Source organism: Cibotium barometz, chromosome 31 (assembly GCF_041138505.1).
Source record: "Cibotium barometz isolate CiBa-2024 chromosome 31, ASM4113850v1, whole genome shotgun sequence".
In the NCBI taxonomy this organism is placed as follows: Eukaryota; Viridiplantae; Streptophyta; class Polypodiopsida; order Cyatheales; family Cibotiaceae; genus Cibotium; species Cibotium barometz.
In genome coordinates, this window is record NC_141076.1 from 24,212,911 (window position 1) to 24,237,441 (window position 24,531).

The 24,531-nt window shown below is 42.5% G+C and overlaps 1 protein-coding gene, 1 long non-coding RNA gene and 1 pseudogene across 19 annotated transcripts in view; 2 read left to right on the forward strand and 1 right to left on the reverse strand.

Annotated features, from left to right (window-relative positions):
• LIN2 (Coproporphyrinogen III oxidase) overlaps window positions 1-21,805 on the forward strand; it is a 118,982-nt gene extending 97,177 nt beyond the window's left edge. For 4 of the 18 annotated variants that reach the window (XR_015269962.1, XR_015269965.1, XR_015269963.1 and 1 more), the window contains 2 exons: window positions 15,876-16,002; window positions 16,136-16,617. Coding sequence is in view for 10 of the 18 variants with exons in the window: in XM_086824925.1 (XP_086681051.1) it covers window positions 20,088-20,156 (69 nt within the window). In the remaining 8 variants the exon portion in view is untranslated. Of the gene's footprint in view, window positions 1-13,404; window positions 13,510-13,709; window positions 14,088-15,875; window positions 16,093-16,135; window positions 16,618-17,330; window positions 17,573-20,087; window positions 20,172-21,464 lie in introns of those variants that run through there. The other 14 variants (XM_086824924.1, XM_086824923.1, XM_086824926.1 and 11 more) reach the window with 10 other exon arrangements.
• On the reverse strand, window positions 1,380-9,147 carry LOC147620654 (uncharacterized; annotated as a pseudogene).
• Window positions 21,806-23,219: 1,414 nt separating the features above from the next.
• On the forward strand, window positions 23,220-23,928 carry LOC147620655 (uncharacterized). The gene is made up of 2 exons (XR_015269968.1): window positions 23,220-23,333; window positions 23,473-23,928. It is a non-coding gene; the product is annotated as an uncharacterized LOC147620655 (long non-coding RNA).
• The last annotated feature ends 603 nt before the right edge of the window (window positions 23,929-24,531 follow it).

Genomic DNA, 24,531 nt, shown 5'->3' on the forward strand with positions numbered 1-24,531 from the left:
ACCGTACTTACCATTATATGGGGATATTATGGAGTTCTCATTGTTGGGGGAAGTCCTCCTGCTCAGGGGATTATGCCAGGATGGGGGGATCAGCAGGTCCCCCCACTTGATTTGGATAAACCTATTAGGGAGCTGGAAATCATTGACACCAGGTTGCAGAGATCATCACATTACCGGGGAGATATTTCCTAGAGCTGGGAGCTACACATGGTCTCTTTATCTATAACGGGATGTCCCAATGGCCCTTCTCTGACACCCTTACCTCCTTCCCTCACTCGGGAAGTACTTGCACCGTGGACTACCCTATGGGATCTCCAGCTCTAGCACACCTTCTCCCAAACTTCTCCATCCCGCCACCGTCCTGTGAAGCTGACCTTGCCTACCTTTCTTTCGCTCTTACTTGCACACCACTTGTCCCTCCACCACCACCCCCCATCTCACATTACACACAGGTCCATTTTGATCATGAGCTTGACCTTGTTTACTCCAACCACATCTACTGCCAACTCCAGTCTCACATCATAGCTCACCCACCCTCACATCATAGGTCACCACCATACTACACAAATCCATCACCACTTGGATCATTGACTTCTCGGACCAGCGTTGCCTAGGGCTCTTCCTACTTGAGCTCCGTAGACACAGGGACACTTTCTTGAGAGAGCTTAGGTCCTAGCCAATCATCACCACTTTCTTCCAGACCTAGGAGGTGGAGGACACCCATACATTGGATCTTGTGGACCCACCTCGCTTGAGAGGAGTTACCTCAGACGAAGCCTCCGCATTCCAACGTGCTTGGCGCGTGGTGCCCCCCCCCCTCCCCCCCCTCCCCAGGAGCCGGCCACAATCCCCTTTTCAGCTCTAGATCCAAGACATGCTCCGCCGCCATGGAGCGACCTTTCCATGTGACGGAGACCTCTCGGCCATACTTATCTGCTCCATGCTTCAAATGTCGAAGAGTGGTATACCATCTATTGGGGGCTGATGCTCCTCTCATGTGTCTTGTATGCCAGGATGAGTTTCCATGGACAGTTTTGTATCACCCCAGTGAGATAGCTATGTTTTTGTTTCTATTTTATTTTCCATTCCATGAAGAGATACACCATGGACATTATTGTACCACTTTGGTCTCATAGGCATTGGGTCTTTAGTAGACGCTTAAGATATCTTTCTGTCTTTAACTCTCACATGCGAGCACGCGCACACAGTTGGGAAGCCACACACTGTTGTGCGTGTGTGAGAGAGAGAGAGAGAGAGAGAAATGAAACGAAATGTTATATTAACGTCTTCAAAAGGCCATAATGACCTATGAGACCAAAAAGTTACATCATGGTGGATCTGATACAATGTCTGGATAAAAAACCAGAAAATGAAGTTACATCATGGTGGTCCCTCTGCTCGAATGCCAAGGCGCCGGAAGGCAATACGTGACTGTCGGTGAGTAGTGACTCCCAAAGCAACCTCTCGCTGCAGTCGGGCTCTTGTCTCTCTGCACTCCTCATCGTACTAGCTGTTCTGGGGCATACACCCAGAACGCGGTCTCTGTCCAGGCTGAGTATGTGGATATGCCTCTCTTGTTGCATCCTGTAAAGTCTTTGTTAGTATATGGGTCAGCTCCTCCAAAGGTCTCCCTGGCTCCTCTGTGTACAGACGCCTATAAATCCCATCTCTATAGACAACATCAGTCTCTGAAGTAAAAGTATATCGAGTGTGATCTGCCCCTCGTGTCCTCTGAGCTGTGGTAAAGTGAAAAGAGATGGTCAATGTCAACAATGCATGACCCACTACTACCCCAATGGGCCGAGATCCAAGTGTGAAGTCCTCAATGCATGAAACAAAGCTCGGCATAGCCATAACATAATCCACTGTGCTAGCACCATGTCTAGGTGGAAAGCAAGTATATCCAGCTGCTGACGGAAACCTCTGCAAGCCATTAAGTATGGCCAACCCATGTGCAGTCCCCATATCTACCAAATATCTCCCATACTCTGTGCACTCCACATCTTGTGAGCGTCTTTCTAATCCCATATGCAGAGTGCCCAGCGCTCTCAGCATCTCCTCTGAGGTATCATAAAAGGCTGTCTGGTGGTTGCCCGTCCGGGCATTAAAGTCCCCTAACAGGATGATGTCTCCATCTCTAGAGAACTCCCATATGTCATCATCTAGCACAGAGAAAGGACACTGCCCTCTAGGTGCTGCATATGTCGATGTACTAGGAGCAAAATAGCATATGGCAATATACAGGAATCTGCCTGTGTCGGCCCTCAGTCTCACCCACATATATCTGGCCTGATCATCTCTCTGAACGATGTGTAGAAGCGGTTGTAGCTCCTTCCTGAAAAGAACTGCCACCCCCCTATCCTCTACTACTGTGTACCGATCTCGTCCCTACTCTGCAAGCTGTCTCCCATCTGTATCCTGTCATTGTGGCATCATCTGACCAGGGGCCTGGTGAGTCTCCGAGTAGAAGACTATATCTCTATCTCTAAAGCTGTCCTCAAAGGCATCTACATCAAGTCTGAGAGATCCATTGCAGTTCCAGGTTGCCAGCTTTAATTTGGTCCCATAGGTCTCGCACCGTCATGTAGAGCGTCGCTCCACGATGACCACCCTCCCTTCTCTATAAAATGCTATCTTTCCCTTTTCTCTTGCCGCTTAATCTCTGGCATGACTTCCTTCATATGTGCAAGTTGTGAAAGAGTAAGATCGTCACTAAGAAAAATGCCTGTATTCTCTAAAGTGGGTCGCCTCTTCAAGAACTCCTTCTTCACCTCAATAGAGGGGAAGCAAAGTATGAGAGCTCGTTCCTTTGATGTTTCCCCGTTGTCTCCGCTTTTTTTGCCCACTCTCTAGGCTTTTGCGTGTGCCGGACTGTCAATCCCCATCAACACCATAAGCTCTTTCACCTCCTCTTCAACTTTATCCTCGTCTTTAAGGCCGGTAATCCTTACATGCAAAGCACGTGTACGTCTTTGTTGTTCCTCTTCCAAAGTCATGTTAATGATTGTAGGTGTAGGGGTTGTTATCTCCTTACCTTTACCCTTCTTGGCGACCTCTATCCACTTCTCCGCTTCATCCATCTTCCTTTGAGTCTTGGTGATGACTTCCACCCATGAGGAAGTCTTTGCTTCGTGTTGCTTCTCTTCTTCCTTAATTGCCCGTACTTGTTCCTTGATAACCTTGAGCTCTTCTACATGGATGGCTGAATTTCACCTTCTTCAAGTCCACCATTTGCCTTAGCCTCTGCAAGCTCCTTTTGAAGAGCTGAAATTACGCCTTTGAGCGTGTTGACTTCCTCGTGAAGGTCTTTGACTTCTGCTATGAGGTCCTTTTTCTCCTCTTTCCACCGCTTACCCTCATTGAATACCATTTGGAGAAAGTTGGCTTTCTCCTTCCACCATCCCTCCATCTCCGTCTTCCATTCCTTCATCTCCTTTTCCACATTTGTTATCCTCTTGTTTGTGACCATAAAGGTCGCCTTCGTCGAGTTGCGCAAGGGGGAAGCCATGGAAGAAGCGAGAGAGAGTTATGTTGTTGCCTTGGGGGCATGAGCAAGGGTGGGTGGCGAACAGAGTGAACAAGGGCGGCCCGGCCCAGGGAGAAGGCGGCTATAGTAGCGAACAAGGGCGGCCCAGGGAGAAGGCGACGTGTAGCGAACAGAAGCCGCAGTGGGCGGCGAACAGAGCAAACAAGAACGGCCCAGGGAGAAGGCGGCGGCGAGCAGAGAGAGCCCAAGGAGAAGGCGACGGCGAGCGAGCGAGCGAGAGAGAGAGAGAGAGAGAGAGAGAGAGAGAGAGAGAGAGATGAGAGATGAAATGAAATGATATGATATATTAACGTCTTCAAAAGGCCAAAATGACCTATGAGACCAAAAAGGTTACAACAATTGGTGGATCTGATACAATGTCTGTGTAAGAAAAGCTAAAAACAACTAACTGAAACTGAAATAACTGTGAGAAAAAGTACGGTACTAGGAGCTCCTAATGGATAACATCTGGGAGGAAAACTCCAGCAACAAAGGTAAGCATCATACACATCACTATCCAAAGAAGTCTCTCATCGGTCGATGGCGGATATCCTCAATGTCCTCCATGGTGAGTACTCTGACTGGACGTCTCCCATGCCGTGCTAGTTTGGTCCTGATCCTCTGTTGTAGTCTCCGCCGGTGTCGAGATGGGCCTCTCATCTTGGGGCGCCTGGACCGCCCCAGCTCTATAGCCCGATCAATCAGTGTACCTCTAGTGCGGCTATACTCTGGGGCTAGCTGCAATGCCTGCTGGCCTGACTGCTCAATCTCTGGTCGAAAGAAGTCTGTAATCTGCCTCTGTAGGTGTCTCTCCCTCTCTGATCCCCTCCCTCTCAAGAGACCCTCTCTATGTCTACGAAGCTCCAGCAAGTATAATCCGAGGCATCTCTGATCCTGGTATCTCATGACTCTAGAAAGTGGTACAGGAGAGAGAGAGAGAGAGAGAGAGAGAGAGAGAGAGAGAGAGAGAGAGAGAGAGAGAAGATTGTACGGCTGTAGCCCTTTTGTATGGCCTGCGCAAGTGGGTGGAGGGGAGAGGTTAGTACGGCGCGAGAAAAGAAATTGAAATGAAATGAAAATGAAATGTTATATTAACGTCTTCAAAAGGCCATAATGACCTATGAGACCAAAAGTTACATCATGGTGGATCTGATACAATGTCTGGATTAAAAAAAAAACCGAGAGAGAGAGAGAGAGAGAGAGAGAGAGAGAGAGATGGTCAGGTTAGGCTTGGTTAGAATCCGAGATGCTGTGATACCTGGTCGTGACAGGCCATATTCGTTTCGTCGTATTCGACAGCACTTTAAGGTTCCTCGGACATTTCAGCCACTATGGATTGACATCATGCATGCAGTTGAGCGTTTTACTCCATTGCCTCGGCCATCTGCAGATCAGCCTTGGCTTGATTGGGCACTATGTAAATCTGGTGACTTGATATCACTTTCAGCTAACCAGGTCTATCATAAGCTCGTATCAAAGAAAGATTGGGTTTCAGCCAAGGCCAATAAGGTGTGGGGATTGCACAAGTCTAAATCATGGTGGCAGAAAACTCTTATGCGTGGTTGGCAGTCTAAACTCCCTTACCAAGGTAAGGTTTTCATTTGGAGGATGTTGGTGGGAGGGTTACCTACACGGGATCAGCTCAGCCGTCGTAAAATTACATTGGCCTCTTGCTTCTTCTGCACGACATGCATTGAAACAATTATGCATCTGTTCATGAGTTGTCCAGTGGCCTGTTAGATTTGGTCTTTTGTCTCTCGCGTTTGGGAGGCAGTAGAGAGGTCTACTGTTTCGGCTTATCAGTGGATATTTGGGATTTGTCCTCGAGTCATTACTTCGGAAAGTCACCTTGTGATATTCCATTTCCTTAGATGGACAGGACTTTGGCATATTTGGACTACACGGAATGGGTTCATCTTTGATTCCTTGTCTGGAATACATGGGCACATTCTACATATCCGTGGTTTGTTGCTTTGGCAGTTTTCTTCTCTTCTCTCAGCTCAGCTACTGGATGCAGATGTTATTTCGTTATGGACTACGGTGGCTCGGCTGGCTTATCTTTGATGCTTTTATGTGGGATGCTTATTTGGCTAGGAGGCTTTCTTATTAGTGTACAGGTTTGCATGGTCATGATCCTTTAGAGGATCTTTTGTGGGGGTTTTTTGGGGCCATAGGTTCTGTGTGAGCCATGTGGCTGATGTACATTTTTACATATGATATAAAACACCATTTCACGAAAAGAGAGAGAGAGAGAGAGAGAGAGAGAGAGAGAGAGAGAGAGAGAGAGAATAACTTGTCTCTCTCTCTCTCTCTCTCTCACCCACACACCCACACACCCACACACATCGAGAGTTAGGGTTTCAATTGACAGCCACTGAGATGCAGATGGAGATATCACCCAGAGATGTTAAGAGTGAGAATTAGTGGAGGTGGTTAAGTCAACTCTCCACGTCTGTCACATCCATTAATAATATACAAGTACAAAAGTAGTAAATAGGATGTCCTTTCACACTGGATATCCAAAGGGAAAAACCACATGGGAAAAAGTGTCCTTGGTTAAGGCTTGTTCACACAAAACTACCGTAAGTGTGCATTTGGCTTCAAATCCCTCGTGACTAGTAAGCGGAACTTGTACAATGTAGTAGATCACTCTGTGTATGAGAGCAAGCCTAAAGCGTTTCGGAAAGCTTCAAACTTCTCTCGAGGCAAAGCCTTTGTAAATAGATTCTTGTGTACGGGAGTAAGATAAACTGATCTACCTTGCATGTAATCTCTCTCTGACATAATGATAATGGATCTCAATGTGATTGGTTCGTGCATGAATACAGGATTTCGTGCCATGGCCTTAGCACTCTATCTATCAATGAAAATAGTAGAGTGGGTGTTTGTTGATACTCATGAAGGTCAGCCAATAATCTCCTTAGGCATACACAATCTACTATAGCAGTGAAGGTTGCCTTGTATTCAGCTTTGCAGGTAGATATAGCGGGTTGCTTTTTACTTAATCAAGATATGCATGAACTGCGAAGAAAAAGCAATTCCCACTGGTGGATTTCCTAGTATCATAATCACTAGCCTTGTTTGAATCATTGTATGCATAAAGCTGCAAGCTGCCTAAGGCCCCAAGGGTAGAACAAAACCTAGATCTTGGGTGCCCTTTATTTAGATAACGGAAGATGCGTTTCACATCTTGCTATTGCTTTGTGCTTCGGCTGTGCATGAATTTGCTCAACAGAGACACCCCAAAAGCTATGTAAGGTCTCGTGTTACACAAATAAATGAGGCATCCCACTATTTGGTTGTAAATGCCAGGCTCAAAAGGTTCACCAATGTCGTGCTTGCTGAAGTAGTAAAACTTATTCTACTAGAGTAGAACGCGGCTTGCACTCTTCCATGTGAAACCTTTTCAACAAACTTCTTATGTACTTAGTTTGTTGCATAGTGATACTATGACATAGTGGAAGCCTTCATGCCTTAATTACAGCCCTTAAGCACCATGTAGGAACATGAACGCAAAACACATGAGAGAGAGAGAGAGAGAGAGAGAGAGAGAGAGAGAGACTGGTTTTTAGTATATATATTATGTACATGGAAAAGGTTACATGTATGCTATCTCAAAAAGGGCTACTGCTATTTCTGACTACTACTCAGCCTAGGTGTTCAAACTCCAAGAGGGAGTAAGATGAGAAATGAAGTAATGCCCTATGCTTTTATATATGCACCTAATATGCTAGTCGGCCAGTTTCAACTGCTTTTGGCCTGCTGATCTGTCCTCTAACATGAAATGTGAGACATGAAATGCCAAACTCTTCACCATAATTACTGATAATGCTACCAACTGTGAACTGCATGCTACCGAGTGGATATGATGCTGCCAACTGATAGACATGTGCTGAAATCTGCTGTGGACATGATGCAATACTGATGAAGATGCATGTATGCACCTAATATTGCTGCCACGATTAGGGCTACATGCTGGGATTAGCTTGGCACTGCATTGGTGCACATGACATTCCTTCATACTTAGCTTGATCACGGGAATCCAACCTTAATTGTCTTTGACTTTGGATGACTGTCATCATCCCTTGACTTCAGTGGGATTCTTTGTCATACTTCTTTCGTGGCAGCTATACTGAAACTCCTATCCTGCCTTTGATTCCACTCCATGACTAGGAATGTGCTTTTGCTCCATTGTTGTCCTCTTGCCTGCATACCCTTGTCCGTAAATGCAGTGACTTGTGACTGATGACTGAGGTTGATCATGGCACTACCACTGAGGTTGGTCCTCATGTTCCCAAGAAGTTACTAAGGTCGTCCTTTGAGCACCTACTTCATGGGCTGACTACTGAGGATTGGCCTAATGCCTGACCTTCCGATGCTTTAACTGCTTGTGTTATCGTCCACTGCTGGACTGTACACCTTCTTGGGACCTATAGTGCTCGGTATGTGGTTGCACCTGCTGCTTTGATACCAGTGTGACATAGTGGAAGCCTTCATGCCTTAATCACAGTCCTTAAGCACCATGTAGGAACATTAACACAAAGTGCATGAGAGAGAGAGAGAGAGAGAGAGAGAGAGAGACTGGTTTTTAGTATATACATTATGTACATGGAGAAGGTTACATGTATGCTATCTCAAAATGGGCTACTGCTACTTCTATTGGGTCTACATGATCAAACTCCAAGAGGGAGTGAGTTAGTTCGAACTGCTGTTAGCGTGCTGATCTCTCCTCTAACATGCAATGTGTGACATAAAATGCCAAAATCTTCACCATAATTACTGATTAATGCTACCAACTGTGGACTGGATGCTACTGGCTGGATATGATGCTGCTGACTGATAGATGTGTGCTGAAATCTGTTGTCGACATGATGCAACACTGATGAAGATGCATGTAAGCAGCTAATACTGCTGCCTGGATCAGGGCTACATGCTAGGATTAGCATGGCACACTTCATGGGTGCACCTGGCAGATGCCATTATCTTTGTGCATAAACTGAATGCCAAGATAGTATTGTAGAGGCCCCAAATTTGACATATCAAATTCAGCTTTCAAATAATTCTTGAAATCTGAAATTTCTTCTTTACAAGTCCCTGTTAAGAGCTTGTCATCTCCATACAAGATGACTATGAAAATATAGGCTTTAGTTTTTTTCACATACTAGGTGCTTTCAATTGGACTATTCACATAACCCTGGATGGTCAAATGAGCATTCAGCTTATCATACCAAGCTCTTGGAGCTTGCTTCAAACCATGTGTAACCAACCTACTTTATGTTCTTCGCCAGCAAGTTTAAAACTAGTGGGGATTGATTACCATATACTTCCTCTTGGAAATCCCCATTCAAGAATGGAGTCTTGATGTCCAGCGTATGCACTTTCCATCATTTATGTGGAGCTAATGTAATCATCGTTGAACGGATCATAGTTATCCTTGAAGTAGGAGCAGAATTCTCCTCAAAATCTATTTGCTTTTTCTGAGAATAGCCTTTAGCCACAAGTCTTGCCTTGTACCTATCAATGGTACCATCAGACTATCTTTTGACTTTATACACCCACTTTGTTCCAATGACATTCTTGTCCTCTGGCAAGGCGACAAGATCCCCAGTATTATTCTTCATGATAGAAGAAATCTCATCTTGGATGGCTTGCACCTAGCACTCATTCTCTTGTGCTTCTTCATGAGAGAAGGCTCTTCTGAATCAAAGAGGCCCTCATGGAAAATGTAGTCTCTTCATGCCATGCTGTACTTTCAATGCATGGTTGGAGCCAGCCCTTGTTCTTCCTATCAATGGAGCTGAAATTTTGCTATCTTGCAAGGTTTTCAACAACCATCTAGGCATAGATTTGACTCTCTATATGGTTGTTTGTTCTTCCTTGACAACATCTTCAATCTCTTCCATAGAAGGGGGCTGATTTGCTAGTTGTTCCATATGTCTTACGTCTTGTTTAACTTGAGTCATATCCTGAATCGGGGTTGGTTGAACTGAATCCCCACTAATGGCTAAGGGTAAAAGCCCATCAAACATGTCATGGGAGTCTTTATGATGACTTTTATACATGTTGTGCATGGCTTGAACTAAATTATCAGCAAATACCACTTTTTTTTTTTTGACTAAAATCCTGTGTGTTACTTGATTATGATGAAATCCTATGTGTTACTTGATTATGATGATGGTATCACTTGCTCTTATTATTGGAGCCCACAAATATGCATTCGATTGCCTTATCATGTAGCTTTGTTCTGAGTTGCTTTGGCACATGAGCATATGCCAGACACCGAAATGTACGCATATAATCCACTTTTGGCTTGTTGTTGTAGCAAGCCTCCAATGGTGTTATGGTCTTAACCTTTTGTCAGGTACCTGTTCAACACATGCACACATGATGGCTTTCACCAAAAAAGTATGAGGCAACTGTGCTTTCACCATACATCTTGCGATCTCCATGAGAGACTTGTTCTCTCTCTCTCTCTCTCTCTCTCTCTCTCTCTCAGGTACTCCATGAGAGACTTGTTCTCTCTCTCTCTCTCTCTCTGGCTTGTGGAGTATACAGATGCATATACATATCTTGGGGTAGTATTCAGTGGGCCAGTGTTTTCGATGAGGAGAGCAGCAGAGACTAGATTGACTAGAGCACATGCAGCCCTGGGTGGTTTGGAGAGGATGTGTTCGCAGGTTCAGTTTCAGGAACCTCGAACAAAACTCTGGCTTTTTGACACTCTAGTGACATCAGCTATGCTTTATGGAGTGCAGATATGGGGACCTTCAGTGGGCCATCACAGCGCAGGCGGGTGGAGAGGTATGGAGAGGCCTTTGGTATCTATGATTGCTAGGCTTATTAGAGCCAAGGCTGTGGTACCTCATGAGATTATTCGAGCAGAGCTGGCGGCTGCCCCTCTGGTGATTGAGGCTCTTACGAGATCAGTCTCCTACATACATGGCTTGTGGGATCTCCCCCGAGACAGATATGCACGCCTCGCCCTGGAGTCCTCCCGACAGTTAGCTTTACAGGGAGACACGGCTTGTTGGTATGGACAGATGACATCTTGGTTCCAGGCACATGGTTTTAGCATGGACAGATTGCCTCCCTTCCAGTATTCTCTGGAGGCACCCTCTCTCACTCTTACACGGACAGAGATTACCAGACTCATCCGTCAGGATTTAGTTCAGCTGGACATTAGGAGGACATGGATACAGCTGACTGAGGAGCTGGGCACGAAGATGGCTTTCTACAGAGAACATTTTCTTCAGCTCACAGCAGATGGTTTTGTGATCAGACCCAGTTACATGGATGTACACTTGTCTCATGCAGTACGATGTGCTATTGGTCAGATTCGCACATCCTCACACCAGCTTGAGATTGAGATTGGCCGATATAGAGGTATACCAGCTGAGGCCAGGATATGCCGAGTATGCCATGGGGAGCCAGAGACAGAGCTGCATTATATATGCCATTGTACTGCATACTATGAGATACGTGGTCGTTTCCACTGTTTATTCAGAGAGGGTTTTGGACCACTTTCCAGAGTCATGGGGTACCAGGACCAGAGGTGTTTGGGATTGTTCTTGCTTGAGCTGCGGAGACATAGAGATAGCCTGCTTAGGCGCACAGAGAGCCAGACTCAGAGGCACATTACAGACTTCTTTAGTTCGGCCATCACTGCGCCAGATGGACCACAGCAGCAGCAGGACATGGATACCGCCCACACCAGGGGTACACTGATTGATCGTGCGATTGAGCTTGGGTGGTCCAGACGCCCACGACCACGGAGGAGGGCATCCCAGCATAGACGGAGGTTGCAGCGGCAGATTCGGATTATTCTTGCGAGGCATGCGAGACACCCAGTCAGGGTGCTGACCACAGAGGATATTGAGGAGATCCGCCAGTGTCCGATGCGGCACATATTATGAGATGGAGGTACCTCCATAGTGTACCTTCCAGTTCCAGTTTCATTTTCTAGGTGCCAGTAGTATCATCTTTATTTTTCATTTTCTGGGTTTTTTATCCAGACATTGTATCAGATCCACCATGATGTAACTTTTGGTCTCATAGGTCATTATGGCCTTTTGAAGACGTTAATATAACATTTCATTTCATTTCATTTCTCTCTCTCTCTCTCTCAGGTACACCATTTTGATGTGGCGTATAAGGCATAGTGTACTGATGCTTGTTGCCCTTCCCAAGCAAATAATTCTTGAATGCATTAGACATGTATTCTCCCCCACTATCCGAGTGGAGTGTCTATACTTTACATACAAACAATTTTCAGCATATGGAGACTTTTTATAGTTGTCTAGCTTATACTAGCCATTGCATGGTGTTCCAGAAGTGACTATAGCGTAACGCGTTGAAGGGTCTCTGACTAAACATTTCTTATTTGTAAAGTCAACCACCAAACCTGGATCAGTTATGGTTGACATTTTTCTCTATTCCTAGAACATACAATACATTTGCGCCATTGCCTGCAAGAAGCATGACCTTGCCTATCCCTTTTACTGGATAAGTAGAATGATCTTAACATGATATAGTGCGGCCATCAAAAGCCTAAACCAAGTCTTGAAATACATCTTTGCAAGAAATGATATGGCTCGAAGCGCCACTATCAAAATATCAAATTACATCTTTACTGTGGGATGCAATCAAAGACATATCGTGTTCTATAGCACTTGGTGTGTCACTATTGCATGTGACCAAAAAATGTCCTTGGAAAACATGGCATGCGTATCCTTGGAATCCCTTCTTCTCTACTCTTCTGTAGGACAGGATGTTCTACCTTAGCTCCTCGAGCTCTTTGAGTGAGGTGTTGCTGGTTGCAAAGTACGTGGGCGTCTGTCATCATCACCACGCTCAATGCCCTAAAACCTTTGGCTATGAGAAGATTCCGAATCATAAATTTGGATAGGGAGTAGTTTGTACCATCTAGCTTATCCTCTTGGGATAGCACTCTCGATACGTCTGTAGCTTTTTGAATCATCCTGTCAAAATCCACACTCTAATTACCGGCAGGCGAACCAAGAAGCACTTACGTGCACTGCTAGGCAACCCAATGTTCTTGTGCAAACTTTATGCTTGCAAAAATGCAACCTCAAGCAAGAGTATTCTTGCACTAGATTCTTTGTTGTGTACAGAAGAACACTTAATGTGTGTACGTATGTTTCAAATGTTTTCTTTGATATGTACATGCTTCAAACAGAAAAGCCCCAAATTTTGCATAGTGAGATTTACGCAATGAAATCTACTTTGAAGCCTGAAAACTGCTGATTGGCATGGCAAAAGCCTACTCTAATACTAAATGTTGGCATAGAGTGACTTGAATAATTAAGGTATGCCAATAGAGAGTGTCATGTTTACAGAGTGTATCTACCGTGTGTAGCACACAAGACTACCTTCGAGGCTTGGGGTAGCTTGAAGCTAGGTAGGCCAATTGGCGAGCTAGGGATGGACTAACAGGCGGGCACCCATGTGTGAACGCTTGGTGACCGGCCAAGAGCCTATAAAAGGGTGGCCAAGGTTAGTCACTTGGCCAGAGTCTCGCATGGCTATGCGAGAGCTATGTGGTCAGGAGCTTGGATCTAGTGCAGACGTGCACTTGCTTCCTGCAGCCGAGGTCGGCAACAGTCTCGAGGTGCGCAAGGGTAGCTGCGTGGCAGTATGGGACGTCATGGGCGTTTAAATATTTGGAAAGTACAAGCTTTGGGAATGGGGGATTATCCTGGAATACAACGGATTACCCTCTTAAAATTTAGGAGAGTTTTTATTTTTTGCCCGACTATTGTAGACTACTGGTATCAAAGTTATATGCCTCCAATCATCCAAGGTTGTACATACAGTTTTTTTAATGATAAGTCGAATCAAACCTTTCTGCCAAGATGCAGGTACCACCCCTTGAATCCAAGTAGCATTATTCATGTGAAGCAACAACATTTCTAGCTGATCTCAGACACCAATAAAAAACTCAACAGTTAGACCATCCCAACCAGGTGCTTTCCATTTTCCCAACTTATGAAGTGCATGAGTTAGCTCAGAAGCAAAAAATGTCCTCTCCAATTCAGTAGCCTCATCAACATCCATAATGGGGTATACATGTGAAAACATTTTAGCCTTTGCTTGCATTTCAGGATACGTGTATAGGTGGTTCTGCAAACACATTGGTAAAATGCATGACACATTCTTTTTACAGGCAAATCCCCTCCAAGCCACTTGTTCCATGTGAAATCATATGGAAGGTATTAGAATTATTCTCTTTGTGATCAGGAGGATTATTCAAATCTCCACATATAAAAGCCGTTTCCAACCAGGGATACACTGGTAATTTTCTCCATAAGTTAGCTCTTCTGGTAGAAGCTGTAGGGGCATATATAGCTGCCATTTCATAAATCTGTCCATCGAACAAACATTGCATAATCATGTATCTTCCATGATCATCGTTGCATGCCAACATGGGCTGTAACTCTTTACGAACAATCCTGAACACTCCAGAGTAACCAGCAGAACGATCATAATATATATTGTAACCTTGAAAAAAAACCACACCTTTGAGAGAGAGTATGTTGATTATGTTCTTGCAAGCAAACCACATCCGGATTTCTTGAGGTAACATAATCCCATAACAATCTCCATTTATTTGGGCTTGAAAGCCTTTGTACATTATATGTTACACAACTAAAATGTGCATTACTCGTGTCGTTTGTTGAAAGTGATTATTCGACTCACACTCATCTCCATGTATATCTCCTTGCAATTGCATCGAGTATTGCATACCTCCTTTGATTGCATTCAAGCAATTATTTGTTTTTGGAGATTCGCGAGAAGACAAAGCAGTATACGTTTTGTCGTAGTGCTTGGAAATCAAGGGGTTATTTTTCAAAGGAATAGCTTTTCTAGCACTAGGAGTGACAAAACCCTCTTCATCAACTACCGCTTTTCCTTTATTGTTTTGCTTATGTACCACTACGTGTGATGTCTTGGGCTGGAATTCAAGAACCCCTTTATTTTTGTTCTAAACATACCCCATTTACTTAACATTAGATGTGTCTACAGTAATAGCGACACTTTTCTCAGGAGTCTTCGTTTGTTCTTGCACTATGGGGGGAGGGATGGAATCCTCAGGGTTTTGGAGCTTAAGGTAGGGATTTCGATGCGAAGTGCCCAAAGTTCTGACACGTAAAGAACGAACCAGCAAAGCTTCCCATACAGTTTATCACCAATGGGCACATTTTTAATTTCAAAAGAAATGCTCTCTAGACATTGTTCATCTGTATCCCTTAGTACGTAGAATCTATATCTATTTCCCATCATTCTAGGCGCACACCCCACTTTTCCAAGTTGCGGTGCCACAAAAGGTAATGCATCCGCAAAGTCAGTGGGAAAATCTACCACTTCCACTTCCATTGGACATTGATGTTTCAATAATCCTTGATAGTCTGTTGTTGGAACCCATGGTAAGATATGCACCATCTGTCTTGCATAAAAAAGTGGCACTATCTCAAACAATTTTTGTTTAGATTGCATTGAGCTACACAGAATCTCATAGAAACCCGTAGCGCCATAATATACGCCTTCCACACATTCTCCTCCTAGCAGATTATTGACCCTTTGAGCAATATCTTGAGTTGATGGCATGTGTCATGGGAAGAACAAAATAGCCGCATGATGTGAAAATTTCTTGACCTTAGGTAGAACCGCCTTATTTTCAATCACTACTTTGAGGGTCAGCATGGGAGAATTCCATTTCTTCCTTGCAATCTCATAATCCTTTTGCAACACATTATACAGAAAAATCACATCCGGATTTCCAACAAGTTTTAGTTCTCTTGGAGCCTCAATATCTTCTACATATTTTTTGGCATAAAGTTGGACAGTAGGATCCATGTTGAGTAGTCCCGCACAGGAAATAGTCTTTTGCTAAGAAATACGGTTTTTGTAGAAAGCAGATTAGGGTTTCTCCTACGATTTAGGGTTTTGAAATTGGAGTTTTTGCAATGACTTAAGTTTCAAAATTAGGGTTTTTGTTTTAAAATCAGGGTTTCGTCTGCGAGTTAGGGTTTTTGTAGCAATCTCTCTCTCTCTCTCTCTCTCTCTCTCTCTCACACACACACACACACACACACACACACACACACAGAGCAAACGCGCACACACGCACCTTTGTCTCTCTCTTCTCTCTCTCTCTCTCTCTCTCTAACTAGAAAAGGTTCATGGTGTGTCTCCACTGTGTGTAGAAAGAGCACTGTGATTGCATCCTTGATTTTCAAACATTATGGTGCTACATATCTATATAGTGTGCGCTTTGGAAATATTGAGATATAAGATTATTTTCATAAGACCATATGTTTATATTATGCAGCATCCAGAGGAAGGCAGCGAGGAATGGAAGCTACTAGATGCTTGCATGAATCCCAAAGATTGGGTTTGAAGTGGCTGGGTCTGCAACTTTGTGGAGGTCACATGCTACTGAGTCACTTTAGCTCGCGGTTTGTATTGTTTGAACTTATATTAGCTAAACACATCCAGAAGTGTGTCTTTTTCTAAATCTTCAACAAGACAAATTTGTAACTTTTTTGTAGCTTATTTATCTCCTCAATCTCTTCTTTGGGTTTGTTTTAGGGTTGAGGTCCAGTATGTGAGGATGGGCATCCAAAAATGGCTCGCAAGAGTCATAGATTGTGTTATTTTCTCCTTTTGCGCAATTTTTGTTGTTTGCCGGTCAGGTAATAAAATATGTAGGGCTGTCGAACAGCTGAAAAAATACAATATGGTGGCTTCTTTGCTTTGGGGGCGCCACCACGTTGATAACTCAGCATCCCTCTAGTTTTTGTTTATACCTCTACGTAGTAGTTGTATACGAGAAATCTTTGTTCTCCTCATCCTCCTCCTCCTCATGTTATCCCTACTAATCCATGGTTGGCCATTGGGGTCTTGAAGTCCAATTCAAGGGCACCTTAAGCAAGCATTATGTAGAAGATACAACGCTACCTTTGTTCATCAGAAGCGAAGATAGAACAGAGAACCTCAGGCCTTTCATTAATCAAGAGATTAACTACATCATCATTGTAATCTCATTAATAAGAAGGTTAAAAATTAAGCCATAACATCGAGAACTCTCAACATTAAGAAAAGAAAATTGAGAGCAATACTTCATGTAGTCACTTCTAACAACCTATACTTATTGTGAGTTCTACCTTGCCTCAGCACATCATGATTTGAAATAAATATTGAACAAAATTTGTAGAGAATCACTAAGCAACCACTAGATGAGACAAATCAATGGATGGTATGTTGATCACAGATTAGGAAACGGAGAAATGGAAGCCGAAACGGCAAGTCAAGAGAAACGGAGTGTTTGCGTTTTCGGGCTAGAAAACGGACGTTTCTGTTACTATGTCCTCCACCCTCGCGGCGGAAAGAATTGATAGCATCATTGAAACTCTGAAGATTGAAACCATAGACATTAGTCCTGAAAACACCAACCTTCTCATAGGTGAGTCAACACGTATAGATGAAGAAGATGGTAAATTAACCTGATAAGTTGATAGTGGAAAAAACTTCTTTTTGTAGTTTGACTAAGTCAGAGTGGCGAAGTATTACTTAAGTGTACAATGTCGTTTTGTGTATTGGTGTGTCATTCACCCATCACTAACTAGAAAGGGTTCATGATGTGTCTCCACTTTGTGTAAAAGTAGGACTGTGATTGCATCCTTGATTTTCATACATTATGGTGTTACATATCTAGACAGTCTGCGCTTTGGAAATATTGAGACATCAGATTATTTTCATAAGACCATATGTTTATATTATGCAGCATCCAGAGAAAGGCAGTGAGGAATGGAAGGTGCTAGATGCGTGCATGAATCCCAAAGATTGGGTTTGAAGTGGCTGGGTCTGGAACTTTGTGCAGGTCACACACTATTGAGCTACTTTAGCTCGCGGTTTGTATTGTTTGAACTTATATTAGCTAAACACATCCGGAAGTGTATCTTTTTCTAAATCTTCAAGAAGACAAAATTGTAACTCTAACTTTTTATAGCTTATTTTTCTCCTCAATCTCTTCTTTGGGTTTGTTTTAGGGTTGAGGTTCAGTTTGTGCTTTTTAACCTAGGCTAGCCACGCGCAGGAAGGAAACAGGACTGAAACTGAGGATGTATGGCTTTAAATAAAGTTATAATCCATTTGGTCAGGTGTTAGGATGGGCAGCAAAAAATGGCTTGCAAGAGTCCCAGATTGTGTTATTTTCTCCTTTTGCGTAGTTTTTGTTGTTTGCCAGCTAGGAATGAAAACGTTATAGGGTTGTCGAACAGCTTAAGAAATACAATACGGTGGCTTCTTCGCTTTGGGGGTGCCACCACGTTGTCAACTTAGCACCTCTCTAGTTTCTGTTTATACTTCTACGTAGAACTTTTGTTGTGACAGGAAGTCACTATTTGTTTGACTCCGTCGACACCCACCTTCCCGAGACATGCACCATCCCAAGCTTGCCTCAAGATGAATTTCCAATTTTAACATCTATCTCAATCTCTATTCTGCTCATCCTCCTCCTCCTCATGTTATCCGTCTTGAAGTCCAATTCAAGGGCATCTTAAGCGAGCATTATGGAGAAGAGACAAGGCTACCTTTGTTCAGTAGAAGAGAAGACAGAACAGAGAACCTCAAGGCTTTTAGTAATCAACACATTAACTACGTGATCATCGTAATCTCATTAATAAGAAGATTAAAAATTAAGCCATAACATCGAGAAATGTCATCATAGAAAAAAAAAATCGAGAGCAATACTTCATGTAGCCACTTCGAACAACCTATACTTATTGCGAGTTGTACCTTGCCTTAGCACATGATAATTTGAAAGAAATAGTGAACAAAATTTGTAGAAAATCACTAAGCAACCATTGGATGAGACAAATCCATGGATGGTATTTTGACCGGAGATTAGCAAACGGAGAAATGGAATCGAAAACAGCAACTCAAGAGAAACAGAGTTTCTGGTTTTCGAGCTACGAAACGGCCGTTTCTGTTACTATCTCCTCCACCCTGTGCGGGGGAAATAGTTGACAGCATCATTGAAACCTTTGAAGATTGAAACCGTAGACTTGTTATATTAGTCCTGAAAACAACATTCTTCTCATAGGTGAGCCAACATTAATAGATGAATAATATGGTAAATTAACCTGATAAGAAAAAACTCCTTCTTGTAGTTTGACTAAGTCATAGTGGTGAAGTATTACTTGAGTGTACAACTTCGTTTTGTGTACTAGTGTTTTAAAACCTTGCTTCTTAACCTAGGCTAGCCACACGCAGGCAGGAAACAGGAATGAGACTGAGGATGTCTGGCTTCAAATAAAGTTATAAACCATTTGGTCAGGTGTCAAGATGGGCAACAAAAAATGGCTCGGAAGAGTCACAGATTTTGTTATTTTCTCCTTTTGCACAGTTTTTGTGTTTTCTGGCCAGGTATGAAAAAGTTGTGGAGTTGAACAGTTGAAAAAATAAATATGGTGGCTTCTTAGCTTTAGGGTCGCCACCACGTTGTCAACTTAGGATCTCTCTACTTTTGTTTATACTTCTACGTAGTACTCGTATTGACAGGAAGTCACTATATTTTTTTATTCCGTCGACACCCACCTTCCCGAGACACGCAGCATCCCATGCTTGCCTCAAGATGAATTTCCAATTTTAAGATCTATTTCAATCTCTATTCTCCTCCTCCTCCTCCTCCTCATGTTATCCCTACTAATCCATGGTTGGACATTGGGGCCTTGAAGTTAATTGGAATTCAAGGGCATCTTAAGTGAGCATTATGGAGAAGAGACAACGCTACCTTTGTTCATCAGAAAAGAAGACAGAACAGAGAACCTCAAGCCTTTCATTAATCAAGAGATTAACTACATTATGATCATAATCTCAGTAATAAGAAACTTAAAAATTAAGCCATAAGAGCAATACTTCATGTAGCCACTTCGCACAACCTATACTTATTGCGAGTTGTACCTTGCCTTAGCGCATTATAATTTGAAATAAATGATGAATCACTAAGTAACCACCAGGTGAGACAAATCAATGGATGGTAGTTTGATCGGAGGAGATTAGGAAACAAAGAAATGGAAATGAAAACGGCAACTCAAGAGAAACAGAGTTTTTTTGTTTTCGTGCTACGAAACGGCCGTTTCTATTACTATATCCTCCACCTTGCGTGGGGGAAACAGTTGACAGCATGATGGAAACCTCTGAAGCCAACATTAATAGATGAATAATATGCTAAATTAACCTGATAAGTCAATAGTGGAAAAAAACTTCCTCTTGTAGTTTGACTATGTCAGAGGAGTCGCGAAGTATTACTTAAGTGTACAACGTCGTTTTGTGTATTAGTGTTTCCAACTTTTGGTCATTCACCTATCACTAACTAGAAAAGGTTCATGATGTGTCTCTACTGTGTGTAGGAAGAGCTTTGTGATTGCATCCTTGATTTTCAAACATTATGGTGCTACATATCTAGACAGTGTGCGATTTGGAAATATTGAGACATCGGATTATTTTCATAAGACCATAAGCTTATATTATTATGCAGCATCGAGAAGGAGGCAGCGAGGAGTGGAAGCTCCGAGATGGTTGCATGAATCCCAAAGATTGGGTTTGAAGTGCCTGGGTCTGCAACTTTGCGGAGGTCCAAGCTACTGAGTTACTTTAGCTCGCAGTTTGTATTGTTTGAATTTATATTAGCTAAATACGTCCAGGAGGGTATGTTTTTCTAAATCTTCAAGAGGACAAAATTGTAACTCCTACTTTTTGTAGCTTATTTATCTACTCAATCTCTTCTTTGGGTTTGTTTTAGGGCTGAGGTTCAGTATGTGCTTTTTAACCTAGGCTAGCCAGGTGCAGGAAGGAAAGAGGATTGAGACTGAGGATGTCTGGTGTCAAATAAAGTTATAAACCATTTGGTCATGTGTAAGGATGGGCATCAAAAAATGGCTCGCAAGAGTCACAGATTGTGTTATTTCCTCCTTTTCCCAGTTTTTGTTGTTTGCCGGCTAGGTATGAAAAAGTTGTAGAGCTGTCAAACAGCTGAAAAAATACAATATGGTGGCTTCTTTGCTTTGGGGGCGCCACCACGTTGTCAACTGAGCATCTCTCTAGTTTTTGTTTATCCTTCTACATAGTACTTGTAGTGATGGGAAGTGACTATATTTGTTCGATTCCGTCGACACCCACCTTCCCGAGACACGCACCATTCCAACCTTGCCTCAAGATGAATTTCCAATTTTAACATCTATCTCAATCTCTATTCTCCTCATCCTCCTCCTCATGTTATCCCTACTAGTAATCCATGGTTGGCCATTGGGGCCTTGAAGTTTAATTCAAGGGCATCTTAAGCGAGCATTATGGAGAAGAGAGAACACTACCTTTGTTCATAAGAAGAGAAGATAGAATAGAGAACTTCAAGCCTTTCGTTAATCAAGAGGTTAACTACATCATCATCGTAATCTCATTAATAAGCATAAAAATTAAGCCATAACATCAAGAACTCTAAACATTTATTAAAAAAAATCAGAGCAATACTTCGTGTAGTCATTTCAAACAACCTATACTTATTGTGAGTTTACCTTGCCTTAGCACATCATAATTTGAAATAAATAGTGAACAAAATTTGTAGAAAATCACGAAGCAACCACTAGATGAGACAAATCGATGGATGGTATTTTGATCGGAGATTAGGAAACGGAGAAATGGAAACAGAAACAGCAAGTCAAGAGAAACGGAGTTTCTGCGTTTCCGGGCTATGAATGGGCCGTTTCTATTACTGGAAAAAAACTTCTTTTTGTAGTTTGACTAAGTCAGAGTGGCGAAGTATTACTTAAGTGTACAACGCGTTTTGTGTATTGGTGTTTCCAACTTTTGGTCATTCACCCATCACTAACTAGAAAGGGTTCATGATGTGTCTCCACAGTGTGTAGGAAGAGCACTGCGATTGTATCCTTACATATCTAGACAGTCCGTGCTTTGGAAATATTGAGACATCAGATTATTTTCATAAGACCATATGTTTATATTATGTAGCATCCAGAGGAAGGCAGCGAGGAACGGAAGGTGCTAGATGCCTACATGAATCCCAAAGATTGGGTTTGAAGTCACTGGGTCTACAACTTTGTGGAGGTCACATGCTATTGAGTTACTTTAGCTGTATTGTTTGAACTTATATTAGCTAGACACATCCGGATGTGTATCTTTTTTTGAATCTTCAAGAAGACAGAATTGTAACTCTTTTTATAGCTTAATTATCTCTTCAATCTCTTCTTTGGGTTTGTTTTAGGGTTGAGGTTTAGTATGTGCTTTTTAACCTAGGCTAGCCACACGTAAGAAGGAAACAGGATTGAGACTGAGGGTGTCCGGCTTCAAATAAAGTTATAAACCATTTGGTCAGGTGTATCAGGATGGGCAGCAAAAAATGGCTCGTAAGAGTCCCAGATTGTGTTATTTTCTCATTTTGCGTAGTTTTTGTTTTTTGCCGGCCAAGTATGAAAAATTTGTAGTGCTCCCACACAGCAAAAAAAATACAATATGGTGGCTTCTTCGCTTTGCGGGCACCACCACGTTGTCAACTCAGCATCTCTCTAGTTTTTGTTTATTCTTCTAGGTAGTACTTGTATTGATGGGAAGTTACTATATTTTGTTCAATTCCATCAACACCCACCTTCCCGAGATACGCACCATCCCAAGCTTGCCTCGATGAATTTCCAATTTTAACATCTATCTCAATCTCTATTCTCCTCATCCTCCTCCTCCTCATGTTATCCCTACTAATCCATGGTTGGCCATTGGGGCCTTGAAGTCCAATTCAAGGGCATCTTAAGCGAGCGTTATGGAGAAGAGAGAAAGCTACCTTTGTTCATCAGAATAGAAGACAGAACATAGAACTTCAAGCCTTTCCTTAATGAAGAGATTAACCACATCATCATCGTAATGTCATTAATAAGAAGCTTAAGAATTAAGCCATAACATCGAGAACTGTCAGCATTTAAAAAAAAGTCAAGAAGAGCAATACTTCATGTAGTCACTTCCAACAACCTATACTTATTGCGAGTTGTACCTTGCCTTAGTACATCATCATTTGAAATAAATAGTGAACAAAATTTGTAGAAAATCAGTAAGCAACCACTAGATGAGACAAATCAATGGATGGTATTTTGATTGGAGAAATGGAAACGGAAACGGCAACTCAAGAAAAACGGATTTTTTTGCGTTTTTGAGCTACAAAACGGCTATTTCTGTTACTATGTCCTCCACCCTAGGCGAGGGAAACAGTTGACAGCATCATTGAAACCTCTGAAGATTGAAACCGTAGACTCATTACATTAGTCTTGAAAACAGCAGCCTTCGCATAAGTCAGCCAACATTTATAGATGAGCAAGATGGTAAATTAACCTCATAAGTTGATAGTGGAAAAAAACTTCTTCTTGTAGTTTGACTAGATCAAAGTAGCGAAGTATTGCTTAAGTGTACAACATTGTTTTGTGTATTAGTTTTTCCAACCTTTGGTCATTCACCCATCACTAACTAGAAAAGGTTCACGATGTGTCTCCACTGTGTGTAGGAAGAGCACTGTGATTGCATCCTTGATTTTCAAACATTACGGTGCTACATATCTAGACAGTGTGTGCTTTGGAAAAATTGAGATATAAGACCATATGTTTTTATTATGCAGCATCCAAAGGAAGGCAGCGAGGAATGGAAGCTGCTAGATGCTTGCATGAATCCCAAAGATTGGGTTTGAGCAACTTTGTGGAGTTCACACGCTACTGAGTTGCTTTAGCTCGCGGTTTGTATTGTTTGAACTTATATTAGCTAAACACATCCATAAGTGTTTTTTTTAAATTCTTCAAGAAGAGAAAATTGTAACTCTTACTTTTTGTAGCTTATTTATCTCCTCGATCTCTTCTTTGGGTTTTTTTTTTCAGGTTGAGGTTCAGTATGTGCTTTTTAACCTAGGCTAGCCACGCGTAGGAAGGAAACATGACTTAGACTGAGGATGTCTGGCTTCAAATAAAGTTATAAACCATTTGGTCAGGTGTCTGGATGGGCAACAAAAAATGGCTCGCAAGAGTCACAGAATGTGTTATTTTCTCCTTTGCGTAGTTTTTGTTGTTTGTCGGCCAGGTATGAAAAAGTTGTAGAGTGGTCGAAAAGCTGAAAGAATACAATATGGTGGCTTCTTCACTTTGGGGGCGCCACCACGTTGTTAACTCAGCATCTCTCTAGTTTTTGTTTATACTTGTACGTAGTACTTGTATTGATGGGAAGTCACTATATTTGTTCGACTTTGTCAGAAAATCACTAAGCAAGCACTAGACGAGACAAAGCAATGGATGGTATTTTGATCGGAGAATAGGAAATGGGTTTTTGCGTTTTCGGGCCACTAAACGGCTGTTTCTGTTACTATGTTCTCCACCCTCCCGCAGGGGAAACATTTGACAGCATCATGGAAACCTCTGAAGATTGAATCCGTAGACTCATTACATTAGTCCTGAAAATAGCAGCCTTCTCATAGGCAACACTAATAGATGAAGAAGATGGTAAATTAACCTGATAAGTGGATAATGGAAAAAAACTTCTTCTTGTAGTTTGACTAAGTCATGGTGGCGAAGTATTACTGAAGTCTACAATGTCGTTTTGTGTATTAATGTTTCCAACTTCTGGTCATTCACCTATCACTAACTAGAAAAGGTTCATGATGTGTCTCCACTGTGTGTAGAAAGAGCACTATGATTGCATCCTTGATTTTCAAACATTATGGTGCTACATATCTAGACAGTGTGCGCTTTGGAAATATTGAGACATCAGATTATTTTCGTAAGACCATAAGTTTATATTATGCAGCATCGAGAGGAAGGTAGCGAGGAATGAAAGCTGCTAGATGCTTGCATGAATCCCAAAGATTGGGTTTAAGGTGGCTGGGTTTGCAACTTTGTGGAGGTCACACGCTACTGAGTTAGTTTAGGTCGCGGTTTGTATTGTTT